The 27,271-nt window shown below is 50.5% G+C and overlaps 1 protein-coding gene across 2 annotated transcripts; it reads right to left on the bottom strand.

Moving 5' to 3' along the window:
• Positions 1–26,393, bottom strand: LOC143429109 (proton channel OtopLc). 2 transcript variants are annotated; one of them, XM_076904556.1, is made up of 11 exons: positions 26,379–26,393; positions 3,795–3,845; positions 3,548–3,706; positions 2,903–3,129; positions 2,661–2,830; positions 2,437–2,595; positions 1,836–2,102; positions 1,012–1,262; positions 751–884; positions 445–677; positions 1–373 (listed from the first exon to the last, which is right to left on the bottom strand). In XM_076904556.1, the coding sequence occupies exons 2-11, from the start codon at positions 3,824–3,826 to the stop codon at positions 83–85; spliced, it is 1,923 nt and encodes a 640-aa protein (XP_076760671.1). In that variant the 5' UTR covers positions 3,827–3,845; positions 26,379–26,393; the 3' UTR covers positions 1–82. The 2 variants fall into 2 exon arrangements, with proteins under 2 accessions (XP_076760671.1, XP_076760673.1); XM_076904558.1 differs by lacking the exons at positions 3,795–3,845; positions 26,379–26,393 and having other exon boundaries at positions 2,903–3,115; positions 3,548–3,672.
• Between the last annotated feature and the right edge of the window lie 878 nt (positions 26,394–27,271).

Below are 27,271 nucleotides of genomic sequence, written 5' to 3' on the forward strand. Positions count from 1 at the left end.
TTTTTTTTTATTTTTTTTTTTATTTAGTATAACAGTTTTCTTATAATCATCGTATGAAAATCGCTGCGGCAAAAAGGACGAGTCAGTAGGGGGTTTGTACGGCACTGTTGGATCTGCTCTTGTAACACGTCTTCCATATCTCGAACAAACAGATGGCAGAGTGGAACCGGTAGAATATGGCCAATGGCATGGACACGTGCGTGATGATCGTCCATGCCCATACCCCAAAGAATCGTAAGTGGTCGGGTCGAACACCTGCGCGGGATTTCTCCAGAGTGTTCACCGTCCATAGGGCGATGTTGACCACTATCAGGAACGTGATTAACTCTTTGCCGGGTTTATCGTTCCTAGAGCAACGTCTACCCCAGGCGATCTAGAAATAATCATTTAAGACGGAACGTTCAACGGGATAATTTCTCCTCGACGAGATAATCACGGTCTTACTTTAATGAGCAACGTTTGACTGGTGCTCTGTATCAGAGCCAACAGATCTGTGATCAATGATAACAGCCAAGTCGGTCCCATCGTCAATATATCGCCTACGACTCCAAACAGACAATGCAGGTAGACTCCGGCTTGAGCAGCGGCCAATAAAGTAGTGTCCAAGTCCGATGGTCTGACGATCTTCTGCTGCAGAGCTTGCAGCTTCAACGTGCCCGCAACCGAAGCGATCATGCCTGCAGAAAATCGTCGAACACTTATTTCGATCCGAAGAAACGCACGGAATAGACAGATAGATAGATAATTTACCCAACAGGAGTATGGTACCGTCCAACGCGGTCACCTGAACGATCGCAATGTTCACATTGGCTTCCTTCAGTACGAAGAACATGATCAAACTCAATATCGTCGCGGCGACGATCAGAATCCCGCCGAAGAGACCCCTGGAAAGATTCGCAAGAAAATGTCGGAACGGAACGGTCTTAAAATCTCAACGATATCGCATTAACAAATTAACGGATTGGGACGGGGAGGATCTTCCTATCGATTTAATTAAATCTCCGGCCTGACCTGTGAGAGCTGCTGCAATCTATGCTAAGGTGATACGAAGACCTCGTCGAGCTCTCGCTCTTTGCATCGATCTTCTCGTCCACCCTCTTCCACATCTCGAACAGTATCACCGCGCAAATTAAACTGAATTCAATTGTGCAGGGGAAAAGGAACGGACTGGCGTCTCTGAGTAGGGACTTCAGTATCCCGACCTCGTTGTCGTGCGTGTGGCCCAGTTGATCGATCTCGTGTTGCGTCTCCTCGACCAACGCCTTGGCAAACAAACGGAATGCTTGAGGACGCGTGAAAAATTCATCGTCGAGCCCACGCACTCGGTTGTTCGACGAATTTTCCTACCTTCCGTCACGCGGCTTACGAAATGGTACGCGTCACCGTTAATCGACTACTTTGATTTCACTGGAAAACGGGGATCGCAGGCGTAGCCGCTTTAAGTCGCGTTCCCATCGATACTGGAGTCAACAGCGTGTATCGACTTTGATAAACGCCGAACGAGGTTAATCGACACCGACAGCGCTCGTTGGAATTAAAGCCCGTCGAAACGTCGAGTACGCTCAAAATCATATCATTTTCGCTGACGCGTTTTCCTTTTTATTCGATTGGATTATCGATGAAACATTCGCCACTGTTCCCGTGCTCGCACCGTTGTTTGATAAGGGCAACGAACAAATTGACTCGGCTAACGAATTAGTTACACACGGTGGTTGTGTTTTCGGCTCACTTTCAAAGTAAACTCGACGCGGATAAAGTACATATCAGGTTGCCTCGAAACGCGACAGTTTACAAGGTTAAAATAGTCGCCGGTTTTGGCGCATAGCTCGGTGTACCTGCAGCCACTCGCATAGGTTGGTCGCGATCATGTGCATCAGGCCTAACTTCGCGAGGGCGGTGTGCCTCGCCAGACTGAGACACTTGCTGTTGAGAAATATGAAGTGCATCTGGGCCGTGACCAGCAACAGCCTGGCACCCGGTGTAATCGCCCTGAACGGGCCGGAAGCTATTTCCGCCCCAATTTGCAATCCCGTAAATACCAACGAGCCGGCGCCAAATCCCACCGCGCCAAGCCTCAGACAAAAGCTGCCGTACTGTTGCGCCTGTCGAACAAAGATTTCATTGTACCTGGTTTTCGCGCACGACGGAATGCGGCCCGCTAATTAAAAAAAAAAAAAACCCATCGACACGATCCGCCTCAACCTCGTTTCGGAAAATGTCCACGCGCTGAATAATTCACCGGTTGAATCGTCCCCGTGGACGTGGTAATTGGCCAGCGACAGTCAACAGCCGCGCGGGTCGAAACACCTCGAAAGGGATCGTTCCTGATCGTTTCTGACGCTTTGTCAAAGACAAACATCGGCCGCGCGAGGCGAGAGCACCTGATCCCAGGTTCATTTCAGGGGCGATTAAATATTTTCGATGGGCAAACTTTACCTGGCAAACGTCCGCGCGGTCACCGTTCTCGTCGAGTCTCAGGGCCTGCTCGTTCTTGTTCTTCTCCGTCGGGTGCCTCACGGTTTTGTCCCTTAAGACGGTAACGTACATCGCGATCACGAACGCGACACTGACCACGTACAGGTACAAGTAGAATCCCTGGACAGGCGAGGTAACTCTTAGAGATAGAAATCTTCTGGTATCGGTAAAGGCGCGTGTATCACCTTGTTTAAATACACTGGTACCCTTTCCGTCACGCTGGCCGTGACGGGGACAGCGAGTCCAATTACTATCAGCAATTTCGCGTAAAGGGTGCTCATGATGGACACCATTTTCCAATGACACGTTCTCTTCTCGACTGGCTTCAACGGATGATCGATCATCTGTTGCTTGGCTGTCGAACGAAATTGCCAAATATCGTCGGGTGTACTCGCCACTGAAAACGATGAATCTAATCCGTGCTCACCTTTCGCGGGGTCGAAAGCGTGCACAGGTACGTAAACCGCGTTGACGGGCGACAGCGGGAGAAAATTGGGTCTCTGCTTCTGCAGCTCGTGATCGTTCTTCTCCGCGTGATTATGATTGTTCAGCAACGGCATTTTGCAACCTGCCGTCTGACCCGTTAAAAATTCTTGATCCTGAGTGATGCAGGAGGGTAGCGACATGTTGCTGCCTATCCCTGAAATCAACGTCCTGTCGAAAGGGAATATCGAGAACGAGGCCGATTAAAAACTACAGCAGGCGGAATTTGTTTTACGTTTACAGAATACTTGGGAAGTATTTAAGCGTGCCCACGGGTCCAGTTTCGCGTCAATGCGCGTTGGGAAATAAATTGAAACGAATCGCTGGACCGTCCGGCTGAAAATATTTCGTTCGAAAACTGAATTCAATGATCGCGAAATTATACGCTTTCTGCGTTGCAATGTTTCACCGGTGACCACGCGGGACGGAATAATATTTTAGCTTCGATACGTTATTAACGCCAGACACGATTAAATCAATCGGACACATTTCGCGTGTATTTCTGTCGCGTCTCCATTCGCGTACACACGTGCAATCTGGCCTGGAAAATATCGAGAACGGAAGGTTGGAGAACTAGAATTGATATTACCCGAGAAGACCCCGACGATGGTTGATAACGGCAGTCAAGGACATGCTCTGTCTCCGTAGATGCGATATTCTTCCTCGGGGCGACGACAGGTAGTCTTTTCCATCAGCCTCTGAGGATAGAGTTATCGATGGTGGGGCGTCACGATTTTTCAACTCGGAACTATTCCACCAGGCATTGATACATTTTAAAAAGTATACTTTCGATCGAGGTGCTGCTTCCTATACGTAGTTTGGTACCAGTTACTTACGTCGTCGTTATATTCGATTGACTCTTATTCATAATTTATCTTGGTTGCCCTCTGGATCGGCGTGACGTTTGCTAAAAGAGACAACAGCGTATAAACGTGAAATACTCTTCTTTTTATCCTTATTACTTCGGGATGCTATTATAGAATTCACGTAACACGCGACGTACGGTTTAAAAGTTCGTCTCCCCCTTTCTTTACGCAAACCTCGCGTTACAATCGTTTCGGTTTATTCACCGGCAATGCGTCAAACTTTCCAGCTCGTCCCGGGGTTGGATAAGCCAGCAGCGGCGTATTTGCTTGGCTGTTCTCGCGCGGAAAACTTGGAAATTTATTCGCCGTGGAAATTCGCCCGCGTTTTGAATTTTTAGTAGGCTGGCCAACTTCTTTCCTCGACGGTTCGCCTCGTCGCGTTCTAAACGGTCGCGACAAAAGCGATTCTCCGCGTGGATCGTCGTCGCGCTCGCGAAACCGCCCCAATTACCGACCACGCGTCCCAACCCCCGTTTCGGTTATTGTCTCCCCCGCGAAATTCGACGACTCTCGTTCAACTAATTTTTCCATCCACGAGGTGAACTCCCACCGTTGTAACCCGTGTCTCGTCGATCTTCCATCCGCGCTTGGAACGGCTGGGAACTCCTCGTAGTCGCGGAATCGAGGCGAGCTGAAAGTTGCGCCTTATTGAAGCCGATTCTCCCGACTTCGCGCCTACAGAGCAACGCGCGCTGACACCGACGTTGTCGCGTAACCGGACGAACTTCGCCAACTTTCGTTTGAATCGCGTTAAACGAATCCCGGTGAACTGTGTGACGCTATCGGCGCTCGTCACTCGAGCGAAACCGTCGCCGGGTAATGCCATTGGTGTTACGCACACCGGCAACTATTCTCGACGCCGTGAATCGCGCACAAAAGCCACTTCGAGCGCGCCTTTGCGGAAGGTAAGCGCTTTCATGCCGTCCGTCGACGGCGTGCCTCGTTGTGCCTCGCGTCTCGTCCCGACGAAATTTCCAACGGCGAGTGTCTTTTGCTGTCCGTCAACTAGTTTCGCGAATGTAATCAGGTCTGAGTACGAGTTGCACTGTTCAGTCTTGCACGTACACCTGCTCGTGTATACGGGAACTGTAGGATTTCTTCCAGTCGGTTAACAGTATTTGGGTCAGAGGAGTAAAAGTGTAACGCGGAAGAATGGGTCGGATCGATTTTTCGCCAAGTCCTCTTGGGAACTCGTAGAACATCTGAATCGAACGAGAGAAAGGGGGAGAGAATAAAAATGTAGAACGATTCAACATCGTTGCTGTGTAAAAATTCCTGTAACGCGTCACACACAGTGTCCGGTGTTTCTCGAACATGTCGAGCGATGGATGATGGAGCACGATGCATAATAGAACAGCACGCGTTATTACCTTTCACGTAGAGCAATTAGTTGGTATCGTTCCGGAGCGTTACAAATAGTCGTTTCTATCGGCGAATCGGGGAACGAATGGAACACGAACGAAACGTGGCGAAATGTGCAGCGTAGGAAAGCGTTGAAAATCGCGAGGAAAAATCACAGTCGTCGATCAACCCCGATGCGCGTACGAAGACGTCGACGCGAGCAGCCACAGATCCGCTTTGTGACTCGCTCGCTTCTGTTCGAAGATCCCAAGCGGCATCGTTCCGACGTAGAACGCGCGACAAACAATCGGTGTCGTCGCGAAATTAGCGAGGAATCGCGAGAAACGTCGGTGTCGGGACCGGATATAGGTATGCCATCGGGGGAAACGCTTGACCGTGCCGTCGATTGAACGTCCATCAAGATCGTGCATGATTAATGGCGGCCGGCTGAACGACAACACGCTCGTCGATCGATAACCCGTATGGATGTAACTCGTAGCTGTTGATTGTTTATTTTCGCCGGACTATTCCTGGACTAGTCCTGGGATAACGCGGCGGTATTTGCGTTCGTCCCGCTTGATTACCTGAGAATTTCATTTCTGGACGCAGTTTTAGAGAATAATCGGAGCAAGAAATCCCTGCCCGTTCGAACGTGCAAATTTTCATCGACGTGCACACTGGCTGTTCCGTTCGTGGAAGAACGGCGACGAGTTTATCGAGTACACATCGGACGGTCGGGAATCGCGGATGAAGCGAAACGAGTGTATCGATGAAATTTACGTTAATCGGAAAACGTGCAGTCTACACGGAGGGTGGACGTCCGGGAGCCGATACGTACTCATAAGTGGAGGGCTCGTTGAGCAGATTTCTGCATAATTTTACGAGACTTTCGCTGCCGGCCTGCCGGAGTTTATAGTGCGATTTTCTCCGGCGTAATCTGTACAAACGAGCCGGTTAAGTGGAGTATAAGCCGTTAATGAAGCCAGTATCATCGTCCGCGTGGAACGCCTCGACGTGTTTACCGAAACAGTTGGAAAATTTAGACCGTGCCCGCTAAAAGGCACTAATTGTAGGCGCAGCCGATAATAGTTAGTATCTGCAGCCTAATTACCGGTCCGATGCGTGCAACGCCGATCAATTCGACAAATCCCGATTTGCATCGGTTCGTCGTTGTCCTTGCCACCTTTGCATGCCGCTCGTTCCGCGCGTCGACTAATAACGCTTTCTGTCCGTCAATCGAACGTCGGTGATTTCACGATAATTAACGACCGATTTCGTGGGCCCACGGTGGAACGGTTTTTCTGGCTTTGATCTGGCGTTTCCCACGGTGGAATTGCGGCGAGTGACAGAAAGGGGGACAACGTAGAAAAAACGCGGGAGAAAGTAAGGGATCAAAGAGACCGTGAAGCGGTGCACGCGCGATTTCGACTCCCAATAGAGTTCAGATTGACGAGAATAATTCCGCTAGATCCGCCGGTTTGACGGCGACGTGACGATGAATAGTAATGCTCGGATTAGATACGGTTCCAGTTTAATAATCACATTTTACCGTCACTCGGGGGATCGCGAACTCGGTGGCTCGTCTCCACCACGCGAGGACGAAGTTGGAAAAAGTACAAAAATCAAGGAGACCCGACTGGTGGTCAACCCGACGCTGTCTGTGCTTTACCTACTCTAATGACGAAGATCAAACTAATCGTACAGTATAATCTGCAACATTTTGCAATGAATTTTGCCACAGTGGCAACGAGATCGAGTATCAGAGTGAAGTGCAGGTGAAGCTCCATCCTCGACAAAATCGGTAATGACGCGAATGGTCCTGCCAGGACGACGAGCAATCAACCGGAAGCGTGCTCGTCGCTCATCCAAGCCAGGAGTCCCAGCCTATCCAACCCGCAGCCTCTCCGTTCCTCGATTCTCCCCTGTCTGTCCTTGGATCACTTCTCCTTCTCTCTCTTTTTCGATTCTCCCTGTACCCCTCTTTCGTTGGCAGTCTGCGCTGTTCGGGTTCCTAGTTCTCTCTTGAACCGGGCCATTCAGCGGGGACGCCCTTTCGCGAGACTCCTCTTCCCGACGGGGGCGAGAGGCGGGACCAGGGTGAACCGGAAGTGCCCGGATATGAGTTTCCGGCGCGGACAATTTGCAGCGCAAAATTGAATGATCGACTCCGATAACCGTCGTCGCTCGTGCCTACCTATGTTGCCTGTCGCGCTTCAAATTCCAAAGCGACGGCGTTGTCGTCAGAGCGTCGACAACGACCGGCTGCCTGCCGCCATTACGACGATTCGTTATCGTCATTACCGGGACGAAGGCCCGTTCGGAGCTTGAAAACGGTTCAATCCTAGCCTGGCCGCCCGGCCATTTTTTCCCCTCCCCGCTTGCCATTTACGAGCGTTTCCTGTTTTTCTTTCTCTTCGAACCAGTGCATCTATTTCAACGTAATTTGTTGCTCCTAATTGATCGGTCAGAGAGATTCGCGGACCGTCAACCCGTCGATTCACGGTGTATATTCGTCAGATAGCGGTAGACGCTGGAGACCTTCTAATTCCCTCGACCGGGTAGTTTCGAGTCGACGGAAGCCCCGTCCGAAAATCGCTGAATGAAATTTCAGAGCGGCGAAACTGGCGATAATAACCGGTTACTTTGTGCACCGGTAGCGAGGGCACGCCGGTCAGGGGCGGTAAAATGAAAGAGGGAACGGTCACAGGCGAAGTCCATTTGCCGCACCGACGGAAACGCTGATACGGCGTAAACTGTTTCCACGGGCTGCGAAATAAAGGTGACGCTGTAGCTGGCGGCGTCGCAGCTTCTGGCCAGGAGGGAAATAGGCACTGGGATTGATTCGAATTGCCAAAACGGTCCGTTGCCCGCGACGAGGCTGGTTGCCATTTTTGGAACAGCGAAACCTTCGGTAGAAACTCGACCGCAAATGGCTATTTACCTCTTCTGGTTCGCTCGTTGACGCTCGTGCGGCTCTGTTCCACTCATCAGTCATCCAGTTACTCGTCCCCAAACCACCCGCCAACCCTGCCGTCCCTTCCTACGCGCGCTGCCCTGTTTCGCGCGCCCTCCGGCATCCCCGTTGGCACCCACGGTCTCACCCCTATCTGTTAGCGCGCGCGTTGCCCGTACGGCATCGGTGGCGCGGCAGTTTCGCCTAACAATGTCTATTGGAAGATTTATTCCAATATTTTCAATTAAAGTTAGACAAAGCCGTGTTTGATAACGCCTGCGTGTTTCGCCGCTCTAGTTGCGGAGGTAAAAATAATATAGTACGCGCGAATGATCAGGAGTGGCTTTCACCGGCGCCACTCCGCAGCCGAGCTGGAGGGATGAGTTCCACAAGGGTTGGTCTTCCTCTCTCTCTCTTTCTCTCTCTCTCTCTCTTTCCCTCTTTCACTGTCGGTCTGTATGGAGAACGGACTAGTTGTGAAACAGGGAGACATCACATCGCGGATAGAGGGGTGGGTTCACGAAGAACACAGGATTTCGCGTCTAGGGCGATGGGAATATTTTTTTTTTAATTCCAATAACGATGATTAAATCCTCTGTAACGGAGATAGACTGATACGTGCTCGTATCAGATTTGGGCTATCTTTGAAATCGACGCCGATGGATTTCCTTTGACACATTTCGGTGATTGTAAAATTAATTCTTTCGTCTCTAATTATTCAGAGGGAGCGATCGACCATTCGGATGACTCGGATGACACGGATAACGGCGAAATTACCGTTGCGTAATCTAAACTGGATGTCTTAATTAACGATATCGCGATGATAGATTATATAATGATAATTCTCGCATTGTTTGCGACGATTTAAACGGAATCGAACGATCCCCCGGTGAGTTTTTTCAGCCAAAAGCAAACGAGAATTCTTCTTGATAACTTTAGCTACCTCTGATCTCCGTTCTTATGTAAATTTACTAAAGAATTCCCGGGTACGGTGCACCGTTTCGCATTCTGCGTGGCGAACGATAATTAGATGCCTAGCGGAATACCCGCAAACGTCACGTGGCTGTCACGAGAGCTGTCATCGCCTTCTGTTCGCGTACACGTGCGTGTGCGAGCAAACGGGTGACAGAGGGACGGTTAGAAAGAGAAGTGCAGAGAGAGGGAGAGAGAGAGATGGAGGAGAGGCATGCACGTATCGGACGGTGCGACGGGCTGATTCGCTCGGACAGTTCGATCACTGCCTCGTATACTTGCGACAAGACCGGAACACGTAGCCCCGGGGAGCGGCGGTTGAAGGCGGTGAAAATGGAATTTGAGTGGCATCCGGGGGATGCTGTCTGTATTTACGGTTCGATATCAACTTTTATTTCTGGCCCGGATAGTCCGCCGTGTGTGTTCCAGCTTGCGTCAATGCGTCAGATTTATAGAATTTCGACCCCGCGGAATTATAGGTTTATGGAATTAGGGATCTATCAATTAGCGGCTACCCTGCCGGTGGAAATTGAACGCTACAGGGTTTGCGAATTCGTATAAACGCAATTTCCGCGTCGACGCGCCGATTGATTATACGGGAGTCGGGCGTGGGAACGGAAACGCGTACGGGAAAGCGTATCGTTGTTCCCAAATACTTTTCCTTTCACAAATTTTAGACTAGCAGGTACTCGATCGAACGCTCGAGGTTAGTTTTTTCCCCCCAAAGTCAGCCTTTTTGTTTCGACTCGTCTTGTAGTCGACTCACCCCCTGTGCGTTTCAAACGACACACCGATATCTTGCCTTTCGTCTTTGAACGTAGATTTTTGTCAAGTATAACACGTCGAGCAGTAAACGACGCGAGAAGGGTGTATCCAGTAGGTTCCAGCGAGTTATTCTTATCCCGTCAGTTCCTCCCGAAGGTTGCAGGTGCACGCATGCACTCGCGAGAGGACGAAAATCGATCCCGCCTCGGTTGAATACAACGCTAGGGTAGGATGACCCTTAATAATGCGAAATACGGTGTGCGGGCGAGGCGGGAGAGGGGTAGGGGATGTCTGATGTCGGCGGAGGAGAGAGGGTTGCTGATGGGGATGAGGATGATAAAAAGGAAAGGCAAAAGTGGGAGGTATCGAGTAATTGAAGAACAGAAATGGTTCGACGAAGTAATAGGGTCGCTATGGCGAGGCCAGGTATTGTGCCAAGGAGGCCAGAGCGTTTCAATGGGAAGGGATGAACGCGTACACCAATGAGACCAGTAGCGATTTACGTCGAATAATCGAAGCTGGTAACTCGAACGCGTTACGTCCGTCCGTTCTATTATATGAAAAACTCTCTGCTCCCTACAACCGAATTAATCGTTTGCTCTGCTTTCCTCTCGTTTTTTTTTTCTTTGCGAGGCTAGTTATTTGGCGGATCGTTCGGGCGGGGGGACGAGTTATTCAACGTTTTTCAAGTGTCATTCACAGTGTCCTATTTGACCAGCGTGTTGGGCATCGAAACGATTTTCAAAACGACCAGAGTCGATTTCACGCGAACAACTGGTCGACGTTCGCGCTACAGAACTCGCGTCCCGATAACGCTCGGATTTCGTGCGGGGGGAGTGTCAGAATAGAAACGAGAGAAAGGAAGGTTAAAAAAAAAAATAAAAATTGCAAAAAGAGAAGGAAAAAAATACGGAAAATAAAAAAAAGCAAGCGCGTAGCTACAAAATACCAACCGATAGGGGTTAAAAATAAATCCGAGGTAAAAGAGGTGGATTTCTATAATGTTTTTGGCGTACGTAAATAACATCGCGTTCGCGCGTCTCGTGACGCACGAGCGGTGACGCGAAAAATTTTCTATCGCTCGGAGCCCCGCCGCTCGCCAACCCCTTTGCGACTCGTTTGACAGATACAGTTCGTGACGTTTAAACGATTCTCACGCGGCCGATGCGAATTCGCGCCTGTTCGACCGGCGATTTCGCATAGCTATTCATGCAGCCAGCGATTCACACGGGAACCGAGAGCAAGAGGTGTACGGTCGGTGTGTATTTAACGGCCGGTGGTTCGCGTGGAATTTACCTGGAGTGCACGCGTGTGCCCAGACGTGTACGTGCACGTACGATGACACGCGTCCAGCCATTCGCAGGTGATAGACAATTGGGGGGGCCGCTTCGTTATTATGCCATGCGTGGTGTGATTTCCAATATATTGCGAGCTGCGAGCGTCATAGCGGTCTGTTAAGCCTCTCGTTTCGGCCTTCGACGTCCAAATGACTGGTCGAGTCGCTAAGAGAAGAGTGTTCGCTCGATCTGTCCCGTTAATGGCCAATACGCGACACATTTCCGATTGGTTCGACCTCGTTCGCCGACTGGATTCGATGGAATGCGCATCTCCCTCGTGCGTACCTCCCCGATACGTTCGAGTACACGAGTGTACGCGCGTCCCCGCGCGTGTGTAAATACTGACAAACCGTATAACGAGGACTAACGATAATGATGTTAACGTAATCGGATATTAACCCCGTGGATTAACTATCTCTGTCGGAACCAGATTGCGTAGATGGGATCTAGCACGTTTCTCTGTGTCCTCTGTAACGAGCTATAGGCAGAGCCTGGTGACGTTAACGGGAAATTGATCGCGAAGATTTCCAATGCGAGTGCTCGCGTACACGCAGTGAAAGTTATCAGCTCTCGAGGAGATACCGAGGGAAGGGCGGAAGAATACCAGAAGGGGTGGTAGTGTAAGGTCGAAGTTTAAGGGGTTCTCGACTCGAGAGCGAGAAAGAGATTGCCACATGCTCCGGCAACGTGACTCCGGTAAACTGGTAATACTGATGCAAGTGGTAATACCTAATAGCAGCCCGAAGCGGTGTCGGGGCCAACTCCTTCTAAGTGAATTAACTCCGAGTTAATCTCGAGTTAAGTAAACCCCTAAGTAGACCTCTCGAGTGTCTTCCGTTCTTCCTTTCCTGGGAGGCCTTCCTCGCCTCTCCTCGCCCCGCCTCGTTGGGCCTTCCCCATCGTGCGAGCGTATGTAGCGCGAGTACCGTGTGATCGTTAACGATTAGGATCTTTCGAACCCTCCTAGGGTTACGAGTCACGCCAACTTCCCGGGATCTTTCTGTTTTACTTGCCTCCCCTAACCGCCGTAATCGAAATGTACGCCACGCGGAAATAAACCTCTCCGTGCACCCGAGAAACCCTTCCCGCTTAATACACGTACGCAATTTCATCGTGAGATTCTTCTAAATTCGTTTTGTCCGCGATGAAACATTCTACGGCGTCGCATTTTTTAAACCCACCCCTGTTCATTAATATTAACGATTAAGCGACCCGGCTACCGGCCATCGTTATACTCTGCAACCCCTTTTTTTTCATCGGCCGGAGACGGGTATTAATCATCGCGCGGCCGCGCTTCGTTCTCGCGTCATTTTTTCTCCGTTTCGAGATTTTTCCTTTTTCACGTCTGGCAAGCGCTAGGCCGGAGTTCAACCGCGTTGGAGTTATTTTTTTGCCCGATTTTTTTCCACCGCCCCCTCTGCCCCTCGCACCTCTCCTGGTGCACCGTGTACACATAGTCCCCGTGCGGTGTACGTTTGCGTACGATATTTATACAACAAATGGAAAACGTTGCGATTCGCGTTGGTGACGCATCGTCGATGTGGTTGCAGATCGTGCAGGTTTCGTTGACAACGAACCAAGTCGTAAAGAACGGCTCGCCTGTCACGAAACCCAGACGTTTGCATCCATGCCTTCCTCTCGATTCTCTTCATGCTTCTCGTCCGGGGCTGTTTCTCCTCGATACTTCCTCTCACGGTATACGTGTCGTTTCAAAATGCGAGAACGCCACGCGTCTCTGCGAACGAGAAAAAATTGGTTTCGCATCCGTTCGTTTCGATAACCCTCGGTCGATTCGTTTGGGTAACCCGGGACGGTGTAGGCTGCCGCGTAATTGTTATCAAGTTCATTTACATCGCATTAATGCCACGATGAAATTGCGGCACTCGCTTGCTATCGGGCCGATCGTTAAATAGAGCTCGCGCTTAATCGGCGTGCACGGCATTACGCCGGGCGTGCAACAAAATTATAATCCGACGGCCTCGCTGAATATTCCGGTAACTATTAATCGTCTATCGAATATGGTTAATAAGCACGCTCGGTGCGCGCCGATCTATCGGCTATTACGCGTTGCTTCGAAGGCGTGGAGAGGCGCGGTTGTATCGCGGATGCCCGCCGGAACTGGTCGAGTATTGGACAGGGGCGGAAAGAATCGTGCGATTCCAACGCGTACAACCGTTCGAGATTATTGCTTGCGCGAAGATCCACTCGAAATGCAGCAATTCTGTGGATTCGTTCGGTTCTTGCGATACGTTTGCGCATTGTTCGTGAGAAAATGAGTGACGAACCGAGGTGGATAACGATACAGTAGCTGAGAGAAAGAGGCGGGCGCGCGGACAGAGAGAGACGAGGCGAGCCAGGGTGGAGAGCGACAGGAACTTAATGAAATTACGATGTTACTTGCCTGAAAGACACTATTCAGAGGAGGGTACGCAGACGGGCAGAGCGTAAAGTCCGTGTTTGTGTCGCCGGCTACTTGTCCGCGTACACACACGTCTGTAGACACACATGTAAGGACGCATGCATCAGAGAGTAGACGGGGGTGTGTGTATAACACGGTGGCACTCGTTGACGCAGAACCGCGTGGATACACAGGAAGGCAGGATACCCGGTGTGCATACGTACGCGCGCGTTTGTGCCCCTATAGGCGTAGAGACGTGTATCCGCCGGGGTGCATCTGTGCTCTTTCGCCGTAGGAGAGCTTGGCGCTCGCAAAGCAACGGGAAGAGAGCTTTGTGGAAAGCGCAATTGACGGGCCTTCCTATTAGTAGACGAGGAAATATCGGGGGAAAAAAAACGAGACGAGATGGGAAGGAGAGGCCACCACCGCTGATGGCAGACCGGTTGGGACGAGCCGCTCTACTTTTACGGGATGAACGAGGAGAAAGAGTGCGAAACAGGGAGAAAGGGAGGCAAAGAGATTGGAGAGATCGAAGAGAGAGAGAGAGAGGAAGAGAGTAGGTGGGATAGAGAAAAAATGTGAAAAAAGGAAGAGAAAGCGGAGGGAAGAAAAGTGGCGTGGGGCAAAAGCACACTCCCCTGCGTTTCCTCCCTTTTTTTTTCTCTCCCTCGTTTTTCCTTTCTTCCAACGTTGTTCCTTTTTTACATTAAGCGGCTAAATTTCCGCGTGTGCCTGGCTATGTTGAATATTCGCCTGGAAAGCCGTCCGATCGGCTTGCGTCCTTTGATGTGCCACGGCCTTTTTGTTGCACGGCGCTGAAAACACGAATCGATTTTGCGCCGATTCGCGCCGAGGTGTACAACTTTCCCTCCTCCTTCGGGGCTGCTCCACTTCGCGCGACCCCTCCATCTATCCGCACGGCCCCCATCGGTTCTTCCGTTTCCAGATTTTCCGGAGCGCCACCGTTGGGAGACGCAATTTGCGTTACTTATAATCGGCGTAGGTGAGGTTTCACGATGAAATCATAAAAGCCCCGCGTGTTCCCCGGCGCGTACCGTGGAAAGCCTTTTGACATTTAAGCGGCGCGCACGGATACGCGCGTCTATCGACTTTCACGGGGAAACTCCATTAATAAATCATGTTTACGAAAGGAGAAAAAAAGAAAGACGAACAGAGAGGGGACACGGAGGCTTTGACGCCACGTGCTAATGATCACGGATGATCTTTTTCTTTCGCGTCGCACGGTCCTGTTAACGGTCGAAAATTAATCGTTCCGTCTTGGCCGGATCTAACGTGCATACCTACAACGATTGATCCGATTGACGTCCGCTATATACTCTTTCATCCGTGACCTGACGCTATTCGAGTCGCGTTTCCCATTCCTCCCGTGTATAGGTAGACGCGGCCATTGTTTGTCGAGTGGCGAGGCACGAGATTGAAACGGAAATCAGTAGGTGGCTCGTGGACCAAAGTTCGATCTTTGCCGCCGTTTGTCCCGAAGGCATCGTGACGCGGAACAATGCGACAGCATCCTATAATTATGTTAAGTACACCGGCGGAACACACGGGTGCCGTGTGTAGTATGGCAACTGAACTACCACCAATGCTAACCGTGCACTTGGTTTACAGAGATTCCCTCTTGTAGACGGCGGCGGGGGTTGGCGAGGGGGCTTGTGAGGGGGCGCATATTACGAGCCAGCCTATAACCTAACGTTGTTACGGAGCAACGCGACCGACCATCCCTGTGTGATCAGACAGTAACTAACCGCATCTGGGTAGACTCGCACACGTACACGCGGGTACGCGCGCGTGTTCGAGTACTTATCGTTGGTTGAGTGGAAAATGTAACGTGTATCGAGTGAACGACGGTAAATTTTATCGAGGGGTGGAGAACGGGCGAGTCGCGCCGCTTCCGGCGGTGCCGCGTTTCGATTTCCATGGAATTAAAGACCGGGAATTTGGCATTCGCCGATGAAATGCGAGATCCCGAGCGTGTAAATAAATATTCAATTAGTTCAACCGTGGAGTTTCATCCCCCGCGCTTCTGCCCGCGCCGCGTACCCACGACAAACAATTAAGTGGGTCGACAGAGTTTTAATCTTTCGTTCCGACGGGTATCGCTTTTTCCACGGGGAATAAGCAGATAATAATCATGGCAAGTTTCTCGCTGGCAACCAGCCGAGCGGCTAGCCTATCGACGGACTCTTAGTCTCGCGGTGACACGGGCTGTTTCCCCGCGCAATTGACACTGCTACGCAAATTGGTGTCCGGCTACTACACGGATCGTTCCTGGACGCAGCGTTCCCATTGGCCAGCTTTTAACTCGTACCGCGATCATTACCAATTAACATTCGCTAACGAACAAACTAAACCCGCCTGCCTCTTACTTCACATCTCTGGGAACTAATCTTTCTCGCGGTTAGCGAAACGTAATACCTCGCGAATGGCAATTAACCACGAGCAGGAAGAATCGTTTGTTTGCTCCGGTTCGCGTTTGCGCGTACGTTAGAATTACGCGTTAGCGTGCAATTACCATCGATGGTGTCCGCCGATGGTGGACGTGGAAATATCGGTGCCGGCCGGAACGATCTCGCCTCACGGAGAGAAAAGGGGGAGCCCGTAGATCGTAGCAGTAGCGGTGATGGCTGACGTATCTGTATTCCGTAGTGACGGCAGACAAGCACGTATATCAAATAATTAGATTTCGGCCTGAAACGTCAATAACCATGTCAAACCATTACCCGTACGAGACCCTGTCGGCCGGTTCGTTACTGGCTGGTCGGTCGACCGGCCGACGGATCGACGGGGAGGCCAGGCAGGAAGCTCCGCTCGCCCGGTCCGCCCGCCACGACCCTGCTTGCCTCGACGTCTGTTCGCGAATTTAACCGTGTTAGCAAACAACTCATTTAACAAAATTAGGGCCCGGAGCGTCGCTTAAAATCGGAGAAACAAAATTACGTTTCGCAGCAAAGGGGTGGCCGAGTGGAAAGTAACGGGGCGGTTCGACGGGAGCACCAGGGCTGCCTTCTTTTCACCCTGCCGATTTCTCGCCTACCAGCCAGAGAGCGGGATTGCGCGTCGTCGCGTCGCGTCGCCCGCTGATTGCTAGGGGGAGGACATCTCTCGGATATTTCTTTGGAAATGAATTTTACCGAAAGAAGTCTTTCGGTACGGGGATCGAGTCGATATCGAGTCTCGGGGAGCCAGGCGTATCGCAGCGGGGAACGGCGAAGCGAGCGGGATGAACGGGATCGTCGCCATCGACGTGAAATTGAATCGGCCGACGGGGATAGGGACAGACTAAGAAGATTTTTTTCCCGACCAGGGGGAAGGGAAACTATCTTCGAATCTTTATATTCCCTCTCCTTAAACGTATCTAATTTTAACCTCTTCGAGCTGGAATTTTTTCAACTATAAAATACAACTAAATATTACCAGCGTTGCATCGATTCCATCTCCTAGCCTGAGGAGCGATCGATTTCTGTAGAAACAAATTCGAGAGGGTCTCGGCCGGAAATAATGATTCCGGCCAGGTTTCGACAATTGCAAAATGTATCGTAGATTAGCGGTATAGAATGGTCGGTAGATAAAAGGGAACGGCAAGAGCGAGCAGGCGTGGCGATAGCGGAATGGGTTTGTTTAAAGCGCGAAGGAAACGTCGGTGATGTCAAACGTCGGAGCCCAGGACGGAACAATGGGCGACGTTGCGCCTTCCGTTCGAGATACGATTCGTCGTAGTCGTCTCGTTGGTCGCGTCGGTGCGCGCTCGTGGCCAGGCAATCGCGCGCACAATTGTGCACGCGTGTACAATTGTGTGTATGTCTGTGTGTGTGTGTATATACATAAATCAGGCCTACACAGTGTCGCGCGAAAGCCGCCGCGGGTACGGCTATCGCGGCCTCGCCATCTGACAGCCTTCCCCCGGCTGTTCTCCTCCCTTCTAACGTCATTGTTCGGACGCGGCTGTGTATGGGCAAAACTTGCGTGGGGCTGCGCGACGAGAAAACTTTCGCGAACAACTCGACGGCCCTTAGGATCGGTCGCTGTCCGCTGGAAATTAGAGCGACAAACGCGAATTCAATGAACCGGCTATTAAAGTTGCGAAACCGCAAGGCAGTTCTGATGTTTTCGAGTGGATCGCTGCGCGGGGAGGAAGAACGGGTTGTGTGTTTGTAGATTAATCTGTTCTAATAAGGACCATTGCACGCGCGTATTTATAATACATCTATTCACGTGTAGTTAAGAATGATTTATGTTGCTGGTTAAAAGCTGATAATTTTGCTAATATAAAGTCACGCACGTGGTGTGGTTCGCGGTGCGAATTTTACCGGCATTTATGACAGGAATTACGAAGCTATTTTATTTTAATTGAATGTCAAAATATTGTGCCGGTTAAATTGACCAACAACGGCATAAAGAGCTATTAAAAGAGCCGCGAATCACTCGGTTAAACATCCCGAAATACGTGTTTAAATATTTGTGTCCCGCATCAGAGGCAGCCAGAGGAATGTTTCTTAATTTTCATTAACACACCGCAGACTTCTCGGTTCTAAAGTGAAACACCGTTGTTGTGCGAACGTCCTGCTTGTAGAAGAAATGACGATTAGAGCCGCAAAAGTGGTTAAAAGAACGTTCTGATGAAATATTAAAAGCAGAACGAAAAAAGAGATGGCATTAATACGGTCGCGGCTTAAACACCGAGCTAACGGACGAAAGGCGAAATATGTTTTCCCGTTTCGCGAAGAATTTTATTTGCTCGCGGCCTCTGACCGTTATAAACTCGGCCTGATAGCGGAAACGTTTTCATAAGTGTATCGCGGGCGACTTTGCAATTCGAGAAATTGCATGAACGCGGCAAAGGGAGGACGAAAGAACAACGCGTCGAGCACAGCACGCGAAACCAACCGCGAGGCTCGTTTCAAAATTTCACCCTGCTAATTACGAAAGTTCGCGAACCTCTGCTTTTTTTCCAGATTGGCGGCGGCAAACGTTTATTTGAATTCCTCGTATAACTTTGCTCGCTTATATTTTCGTTATGTTACGAAAACCGCTGGTGGTGGGAGTTCTCATCGATCGACGTCCACGCAGCGAGTGGGTAGAAGAGAAAAAAAAAAGGAGCCGAGTCGTACGCGGAACAAATGCGCCGTGTAACGACGCGTTAACCTTTCGCGTCGAACGATCGACGAACAATTTCTACTTTCTCGATTGTCCTGGCATCCATCTTCCCTCACTTCACCCTCTTGTTGCTCTTTCTTCTTCTTCTTCCACTTCTTCTTCTTCACCGCCAACCTACGTTTCCCCGTTATCGCTCGTCCTCCCTGTTTCCCTCTCGCCGTAGGAACAAAAGGTCCCCTAGAGTTTCTTATTTAATTAAACTTCGTGAAACAGCCGTTAATGAATTTAGATATCCCGATGCGTTTCGCTGCTGGCAAAAAGACACGTCCTGAACGTCTTCTCGGTCAGAGATTGCGTTTTCACAGCCCCGACGCGACGCACCGTGAGACGCTGGTCGCGTGATTAAACCGACCGCAGTGGTACGAGTCAACGTTATGTCAGGCGCGTTCAGTCGGCCGTGTCAGGCCTAGAAAGTAGATTAGAATGTCGCAGTAGAACCGATCGTAGTAGATTTATTTTTTGTTAGGCGATGAAGTGTTACTGACGCGTGATAAATTTATTCTAACAAATTTTTGGAGTTTATTCGTTAAAATTTATATGTACATATATATTCACTTCAGAGAGGGAGGCAAACTGCGCCTGCATCGCAAAATGTCATATTTTCCGTACCACCGTTCAAAGGTCGCGCAAACTGTTTCTGCCAGTATATCGCTTGCTTTTTTTTTCCACGATATTTCATCCACCCTTTCAAATAACAATATTCGTGTCGCTATCAATTAAAGTATTCATGAAACGACATCAGATACGGACAAATGTAGCGCCAGAGACGTTGATAACGCGAATAAATACATTTCGTAGCAGAAATTCGATTCCAGTTTAAATTGGAGGTCGAGTGATATTTCTGAGAATCGATTGTGCGTCCGATTTCACGATCCTTTAAAATCCCCGTTAGTTTTGCGAGTCGCGGTGCCTGCTTTCCCAGTGAATGCACGCTTGCATGAATATGTATCGACGTCAACTCGTGTCTCCTCGTAAGCTTCAGTTTGTCTTAAGGCTGATTGCTAGGCGTACGTCAATCATTGGATGAGCAAAGAGCCGTGGACGTGAAGCGGTATCATCGAGTTTCACGCAACACGCCGTTTCGTCTGATCTCTGAGGGCATCGTTCGATCCGATCCGGTTTCTCGTTACTCACTTCGAGACCCTCGAACACCTCTGGTAAAGTCAGTAACGTTGACAGTCATCAACATGTGTTTGTTTGCTGCGTTTTCCTTGCAATTTCAAGCTTGTTTGCTTCTAGACAGATATCCGTTTAATGCGTGCTTAATTATTACATTTATCTGAGAACAGATGCGTCTCTCTTTAATCCGGCTATACAGAGTCCATTAAATTTCCTTGTTAATGAGGAATACAAATAATTTCTCCGAAAACGTATCACATTCGATACTCGCGGGTGCCATACAGCAAAAGGAAAAACGTCAGAAAATTAGAGGATAATCGATATACCAGAGCGAGGCATGGTTAATTCACAACTCCAAGCTTTTATTAACAAAATTAATTGCAATAATATAAATTAATTTCATAATTCAGTAATTTAATACGGCTGCCTTATTAAACGCGTTAGTAATTAATTTAATTCGATAATAGTTGCACGGTTGCAGGTGGAAAGAATAATAAGCGCGTTAATAGAAGCTCTTTCGGTTTCTCGCGTTGACGTTAATCGGTGACAAAGGTGAGGAAGATGTAATGCCAAGGGTCTCTCGCAGCTTAATAAACAAAATTTTTACCAAAGCGGGAACGAGACTCGATTTCCATTTCCGGCTTCATCGCGCTTTCCAATTAAAGATCGCGTCAAAGTTTCTCGCGCGACGGACACCAATTTCCTCGCACTTGCCCGGCAAAGAGACCGACTGGATACGGAATTCGCCGTAAATTAAGTTCCCGTAGACTTTGATTATATGCGTGGGCTGCATTTGGCACCCTCCGAAGGGACCAAAACGTGCAGAAGGGACCCGAAACCACGTCGGGGCCATTGGATCCATCGCGAGCTCCTCGAATCGTCGATACTCCTCGATTAATCGGAACGTCCCGTCGCCTTCGACGCCGGCAATGTTTTCAATCGCGCTCGCGCGTCACGAACATCGCGTAAACGAGCAATATTTCCGGCAATTAGGCCCCGGTAAACGCGTAACGACGAGACATTACTCGCGGACAATTATCGATTCCGCTGGCAGGTGGCCCGTTCGAATTCGAACGAATCGTTGGCCATTTCGCCGCGCGAAATACGCCATGTTAATTTTCGTTGCCGCCGCGTAAATAGGCGTTAAGTTTAACTGCCCGTGATGGCGCCGCGACGCTGCCATCCATTTCGCGGCATCGACCGAGCCCGTCCTCCTGTTTTCGTGCCTTCGCCCCGAGCCTCGCTGATCCTGTACACCGTTTCGCGAAAACTCTCCGCGAGACCAGACAGAGATCGCCTCCGTTAAGCCCGCTAACTGAAATATCGCCACGATAACGAGAACGTACGCGCGGATGGAGAAAGAGCTAGAGCGCTGGAGGAAGGAAGGGACTGGGGGGAAAAAAAAAAAAACGAGAAAACAGAGAGTAGGGTATATACCTGTGGTCATATATATATATAGGGGGAAGAGAGAGATCCAGGAGAAACGGAATGGTATCCGTTTCTAACAGACTGCTGTAACAGATCCTGCTCTAGCGTAGAGTGGGCCGCGCACAGTCTGGTATATACTACTGGATGTAGCTGGTACACGCGCGTATCACTGGCTACGGGCAGAGAGCTTATCGGGATCAACGGTCGTTTAGTATCATTTTATCCGGGGGCTTAAGCGTTAATTTTTCCGAATAAACTGGGTGAACTATGCGCAGAGGCTGGCGGCAGTGCGTGCGGCCATTTACCGAATTTACTGCCAGCCGATCTGTTTCGGATTTGCCCGCGAACTACGGCCTCCGAATTCGATTGCGGCTTTCTCGATGATCCATTTATGGTGGCGATCGCGCGCGGACCGCGAACCAGCGTTAATTACGGCCTATCGTGAACTACAGTTTTAACGTAGAACCAGAGGAAAAAACGTTTCGTCGAGAATTTTTTGTCGCTGCTGCGTTCGCTCGGTCGCCTCTGTCCAACTTGGATCGGTTCGAGCCGGGCGAGTGTTGCGAGCTTTCGGTGGATCGCTTTCGATTCACGACGCCGACGGGTCGACCTTTTTCGATCGCGATGGAAATTCGAGCGTTTATCTGACAATTTACACGACGATCAGCGAAGCAGGCACGACGCCAACGGGAAACGCGGTTAATTGTTTATGCGAGGCAGATTGAATCCCCGCTTAATGATTCATCGTGTCCAATAGATCTTGAAATTGAATACAAACGTTAATGGGACCGTGACGGAACGGTTCGGCGCGATTGATGAAAGCGTTTTCGCGGCGTCCGTTCGGGCGTTTAACATAAATCCGTTTCGAACCGCCGATTGATAACGCGGATGGTTCTTTGCAATCGTACCCGGTGGATTATCACGGTTTCCTCACGGGTCGTCGTTATAACTCTCATAAATTTCGAAAGACTGCAGAGCCCCGTCGGATTAAGCCATAATTAAATCGAGGATCGTGGCCCGCAAAGGTTTTCTAACCTCCGCGAGGAGACATCGCAATCATCTTTTTATTACCAAGGCTCGGGGCCTCGCTCTCGGTGAAGGCATCGTCGCTTGCCACCGCTAACGCTCTCTCTCTCTCTCTCTCCCTCTGAAACCTTAAACCAGTGGAATCCTCAAAGCAAGAAACCAGAGAGGACGGTTACTCGGCAAATGGTCCCAATTATTAGGTTCAATCGGATAATCTAATCCCGATGCGATTCACCGGGCTAGCACAGGTGGTCTGCGGTTTAATCGCGACTCGACGCGACCATGCCAGGGCCACGGTGCGGAGCGTCGAGGCCAAAAAACGTGGCGCAGGCAACCGGCAGCAGAGGCTGGCTTACGCGAACGGTCAGACGAGCTTAGTATGCATTGCATGAAGGCACCGCGTATATCCATTATATTACGACCCCGTACCCACCATTCCCCCCCGTTCTCCTCCCAGTCCCGACGCCCTGCTATATCCACTGGAAGAGATTTTCTGGCGGATGGTTCTCCGCTATTATCCGGGTGCTATCTGCTTCTCTCCTCTCTTCATACCCCATGCGCCCTCTCCTTTATGTGCACCCGTTATATGGAGAGGTATTTACCTGAATGCGATCCCGGCCGTGCGGCTCACGTGTGCCTGCGACCTAGCCGCGCCACCAGCCCGCGTTACCACCGTGATATATTCGAGCAGCCTGTGCCACCGCCGAAGCACCTATGCCCCGCTTCAACCGCAATCCAATGCAAGAGAGCGTTGAAATGCAGCAAACCCCCGTCCGTACGTTCGTACTCGCGTTCAACTTGCTCGCGTATGCGCACCCATGTAACGTAGAGATACTACCCTCGTACGTACACTACATGGACGCGCGTGGGAATGGTGGATGGATAGGTGTACGCGGTGGCAGTCGGGAGATCACGGCACGCGTGAACGGGTAGACACTGTTCTATCGCGAGGCGGTCGAGCGTCAACCAGGCTAAGCGTTCGGTGAATTTGCGTTCGAGCCGTTAGGAACCGAGTCCACGAGCCCTCGTTCCCGTTAACGTCGCCCAGCTATTTCGTGCTGTTTCGGCGCTACATTTCGAGCCGCTAATGGCGTCTGCAGATGTGCACGCGCCACCTTCGCGGAGGAACGAGATGGCGCGGGCCCATGGTCTCGCACGAATTGCCCTTCGGGCTGTAAAATAAAATTTTACAACGTTTCGAGGCTTCGTCTCTAATTTGATCGCAACCCGTTTACCCACGGGACGCTATCACGGCCCATTACGAGGGAATTTCATTTTTTTTTTTTTTTTCTTGCTCAATCTACGCTCGTCCCTCTCCGTCTCCCGTTGCTCTCTCCGTAAGTCTGGCATTAACCGTTACTACCGCCTCTATTTCGACCGCTTTTCGCAAACGATCCTCGTAGCGTTTCAGCGGCGATCGCCAGGGGAATAGGGCTCGCTGGGTCAGACCACCGCGTCTGGAGATCGTTTCTCCGGCGCGTCCAGATATCGTTATCGTTCTCGCCGCTCGCTATCGAAACGATCTCCGAAGGAACTTTAATTGCGACATCGTTCGGGATTCGACGAAAGACGGAAAACAATGGGGAGGGGTTCGATCGCGGCGAGATCCTCGCTATCTCGCCTCGATTATTTCTCATTATTCTGTTTCTCCTTTTTAGAGTGTTTCACTTAGAACCGCGTAACATTCCATTCACCGTAAAACCCACCTTTCTTTTCATTACGTTAATAGGCCAGACGAGAGTTAATTACTTCCTCCTGGCTACCGAGACCCTTGACGAACGTATCGTTTCACTTTCCCGCCCTCAGTTTTCCTCTCTGTTCGGCTATTTGTCTCGGTTTCTTTCTATTGGCCGAACGTGTCGGGACTGCCAGCGACGCGATGAAAACTCGGACTGTGGTATAACGGACCAGCGCGCGAAGTTCATTGCCTTGATTTCGTATGTACGACATGGAAGTGCCACGGGAGAAATCCACGTCCCCGGTTTTATTGCTCGTTTCGCGTCGTCGTCGAATCACGAAGCGCTTGTCCGATACTTGGCGTCTCTTCGAAGAGTGTGATAAAGAGAAAGAGTGAGGGAGATGGGGCAACGTTAATGTCCATCGAAAAAACCGTGCCGCCGGCAGTTTCCCACGGAAAATTGATTTAATAAACACGCGAGGGTGCGCGGTGGGAGTGGATGACGCCAGGGTGAGAGCCGGTTCGTCGGCGCGCGTCTCGATTTTCGCGTTTCATGAGCATAACAAATCCGGCAAATCCGATTTCGCCTTCGCGGATGGAGCGCGTTCGCGTCGTACAACGTTATTCCGAACGCGAGAGGTATTCGCGTCGCGTTCGACGCTGATTCCGCCGTCTCGCCGTCCTCCTGGCTTCTATACACGCATCTTAATTGCGAACGCAGGCCAGGTCCTGTTTTTCCCCGGTGCTGGCGAAGAAGCACGCCCCCGAATCGATCACCGGATCCCTGTCTGGAATCAATCATTCCTCGAATTCGACGTTGCACCCGACCATTTTCGAGAGCAACGAACCACTCTTCGCGATTCCTTTCACGACACCGCCAATCTCGTTTCCAGTCACGGGGAAATACGTAAACGAAGATAGACCTAGGCTCGCGGATGGGATCGAGGAATATGCGCATCCTCGAAGGCAACGAATCGCCTCGAGTTTGCACACCGCACGGTTATATGGGGCGACGTTTGACGTCGCGCGACGTTTTATCGGAGGCATTTCGGAGGTCGAACGTTATCAGGGATCGTTTCTTTGAGCGCCCCTCGTCGATGAAATATCGCGGGGCGCTCGTGGAATTTGCAAAAAACTTCCTTGGCCGCGAACGAGAAATCTCGAAGGCCCTCGACCGTGTAAGTGGTGTGCAAGCGGTCGACGCGAGGCCGCGGTAAAAATATCCTCTTATATTTCGCCTCTTTTCCCGGAGCATCGGCGAAAGGGCGCTGGTAAATGGAACGCGGAGTACGTTTACAAATATACCGGGTGTACAGTAACAGGTGGTGCAATAGAAAGGAAGGCGATACTGCGTGGAAAGCACTCCAGCGTCGACGTCTCTTCCGGCGAATCAATTTTCAAAGAGATCCCTGCCTCGTGAATCATTTCCGCGGGACAGCGTCGGAGATTGGTTCAACTACTTTTCCCGGCGAATGGATTTTTGCTAACGAAAATTTCAATATTTGAATATTCAATGATTCAGGTTTAGAAGGGCTGTTTGCTTAAATGGAAACAATAATGTTGCAAAGCGGCTTGATTCCCTGAATTAGAACGTCCGTGGATTACGTGCAAACACAATAGGCTACCTAAATGAAATCCAATAAAGCGAGCGTTAACGAAGAGCGTACACGGGCTCGATCAGTTTTGAAATTAGCCCGATTCGAACACGGTCGAACTGTTCGATGAAAATAATACTATTTCCTGTACTCTTCTTTTATCAATTCTCGCTCGAACGATAGAATAAAAAATGCCGCGCTTCGAACGGTACAATCGAACAGCATCGTAAACGATTGAAATCGTGAAAAAGTGCGGGGCTCGTCGTAGAGTCAGTGCCACCGCTAATCAATTATCCTGCTCCCGTGGAAATCGTTTCAAGGACCGACTTCGTAACGACCTCGACGTTTAACCGCGTCGTTACATCTGCTAGCGCCAGATTAGGGGCGTCGACGGGATCCTCCGCTACGTTTGATTATCGATCCAACCGATGCGAATCGTCCGAGTTATCGCACGACCAGGTTCTACGTTTGCTCCTCCTCCGGCAGGCTCTATCTTCCACCGAATATCCATTCTCTTTCGCGTCTCGCAAGCTTCCTACGGCCTCTAACCTCGTGACTAGTGAACCGTGTAAGAGGCTGCCTGCTTTTTCTAATCTAGCTCGCCGGGATTGACGGCCAGGATCGAGCTTTAAGCAGCAATTTACATGTAAGCTTCCCTGCCCGGTACCTCGTTCCTGGGCGTAATTACGTTCGCACCAGGGGTAACCGTTGCCTGTCTTTACCAGAAAATATAGGAGGCGCGAGCCGCGTCCGATGATCGCGTCTACGTAGCCCGATGGATACGTTCGCCGAGACCCTGTCGGGGGAATTTTATCGATTCTCGGTCCCGTCACCCTCTCCGCACCCCCGTTCTCTCACCCTCCGAGCCGCGTTTCGACGCGATCGCGTCTAAATCTGATATAGACCTCGTTCCTACGCGCTGCTCACGGTGTGCAAAGTATCGTCGGATACGTCGAGGCACAGGGATGAGGGAGGCGATTGAATTACCGCCACGGGGATTCGAGGACGAATTTTTCGATAGCTTTCGGGATTGTGCTATCGTTTAAGTTTAGTTCCGGGTGGAAAATATTCAGATCACCATCGTTGGTTCTCCGTTAGACGAATGTGAGGGTGGAATCGTTTAGTTTCAGCGTAATTTATCGTGGCATGTCATTGGGAAAATTCAGTGGATCCTGTAGCAGCTCTCCGCTGCTAACGCTCGTTGTTCTAAGAATCGTACCGTGGAGTTAATTGATCGCGAGATGCAGGCGTGGCCTGTTTGCTCTTACTCGTCTGCACTTTCCCTCCCCGTTATTACTCTCTGACAATTGAACTCGACCTCTTGAAATCGACCTCGACGCAGCCTTCGCCGCGAACTTTTTCAGCCGGGACATCGATCCGAGTTCCGCGCTAGAGGCCTCCCCGTTACCTCTGTCTTCCTTTTCCGACGCGTTTTATCAATCTTCCCGCATCCTCGCCGCTGACGAATAATTTTATCACGCGAAAACATCGAAATTCCCCGGTGGCTCGTACTCCCCGCGATTAAAACATTCTTTTCGCATCGCATTTTTAATTATTCCGCCCCGCGCCACTTGCCGCGTACTGCTAGGTAGACCCGCCCACCGGTGCACGCACGCCCCGAGATTTTCATATAAACACTCGACGGTCAGAAACGTTTTAT

Source organism: Xylocopa sonorina, chromosome 11 (genome assembly GCF_050948175.1).
Source record: "Xylocopa sonorina isolate GNS202 chromosome 11, iyXylSono1_principal, whole genome shotgun sequence".
NCBI lineage: Eukaryota > Metazoa > Arthropoda > Insecta > Hymenoptera > Apidae > Xylocopa > Xylocopa sonorina.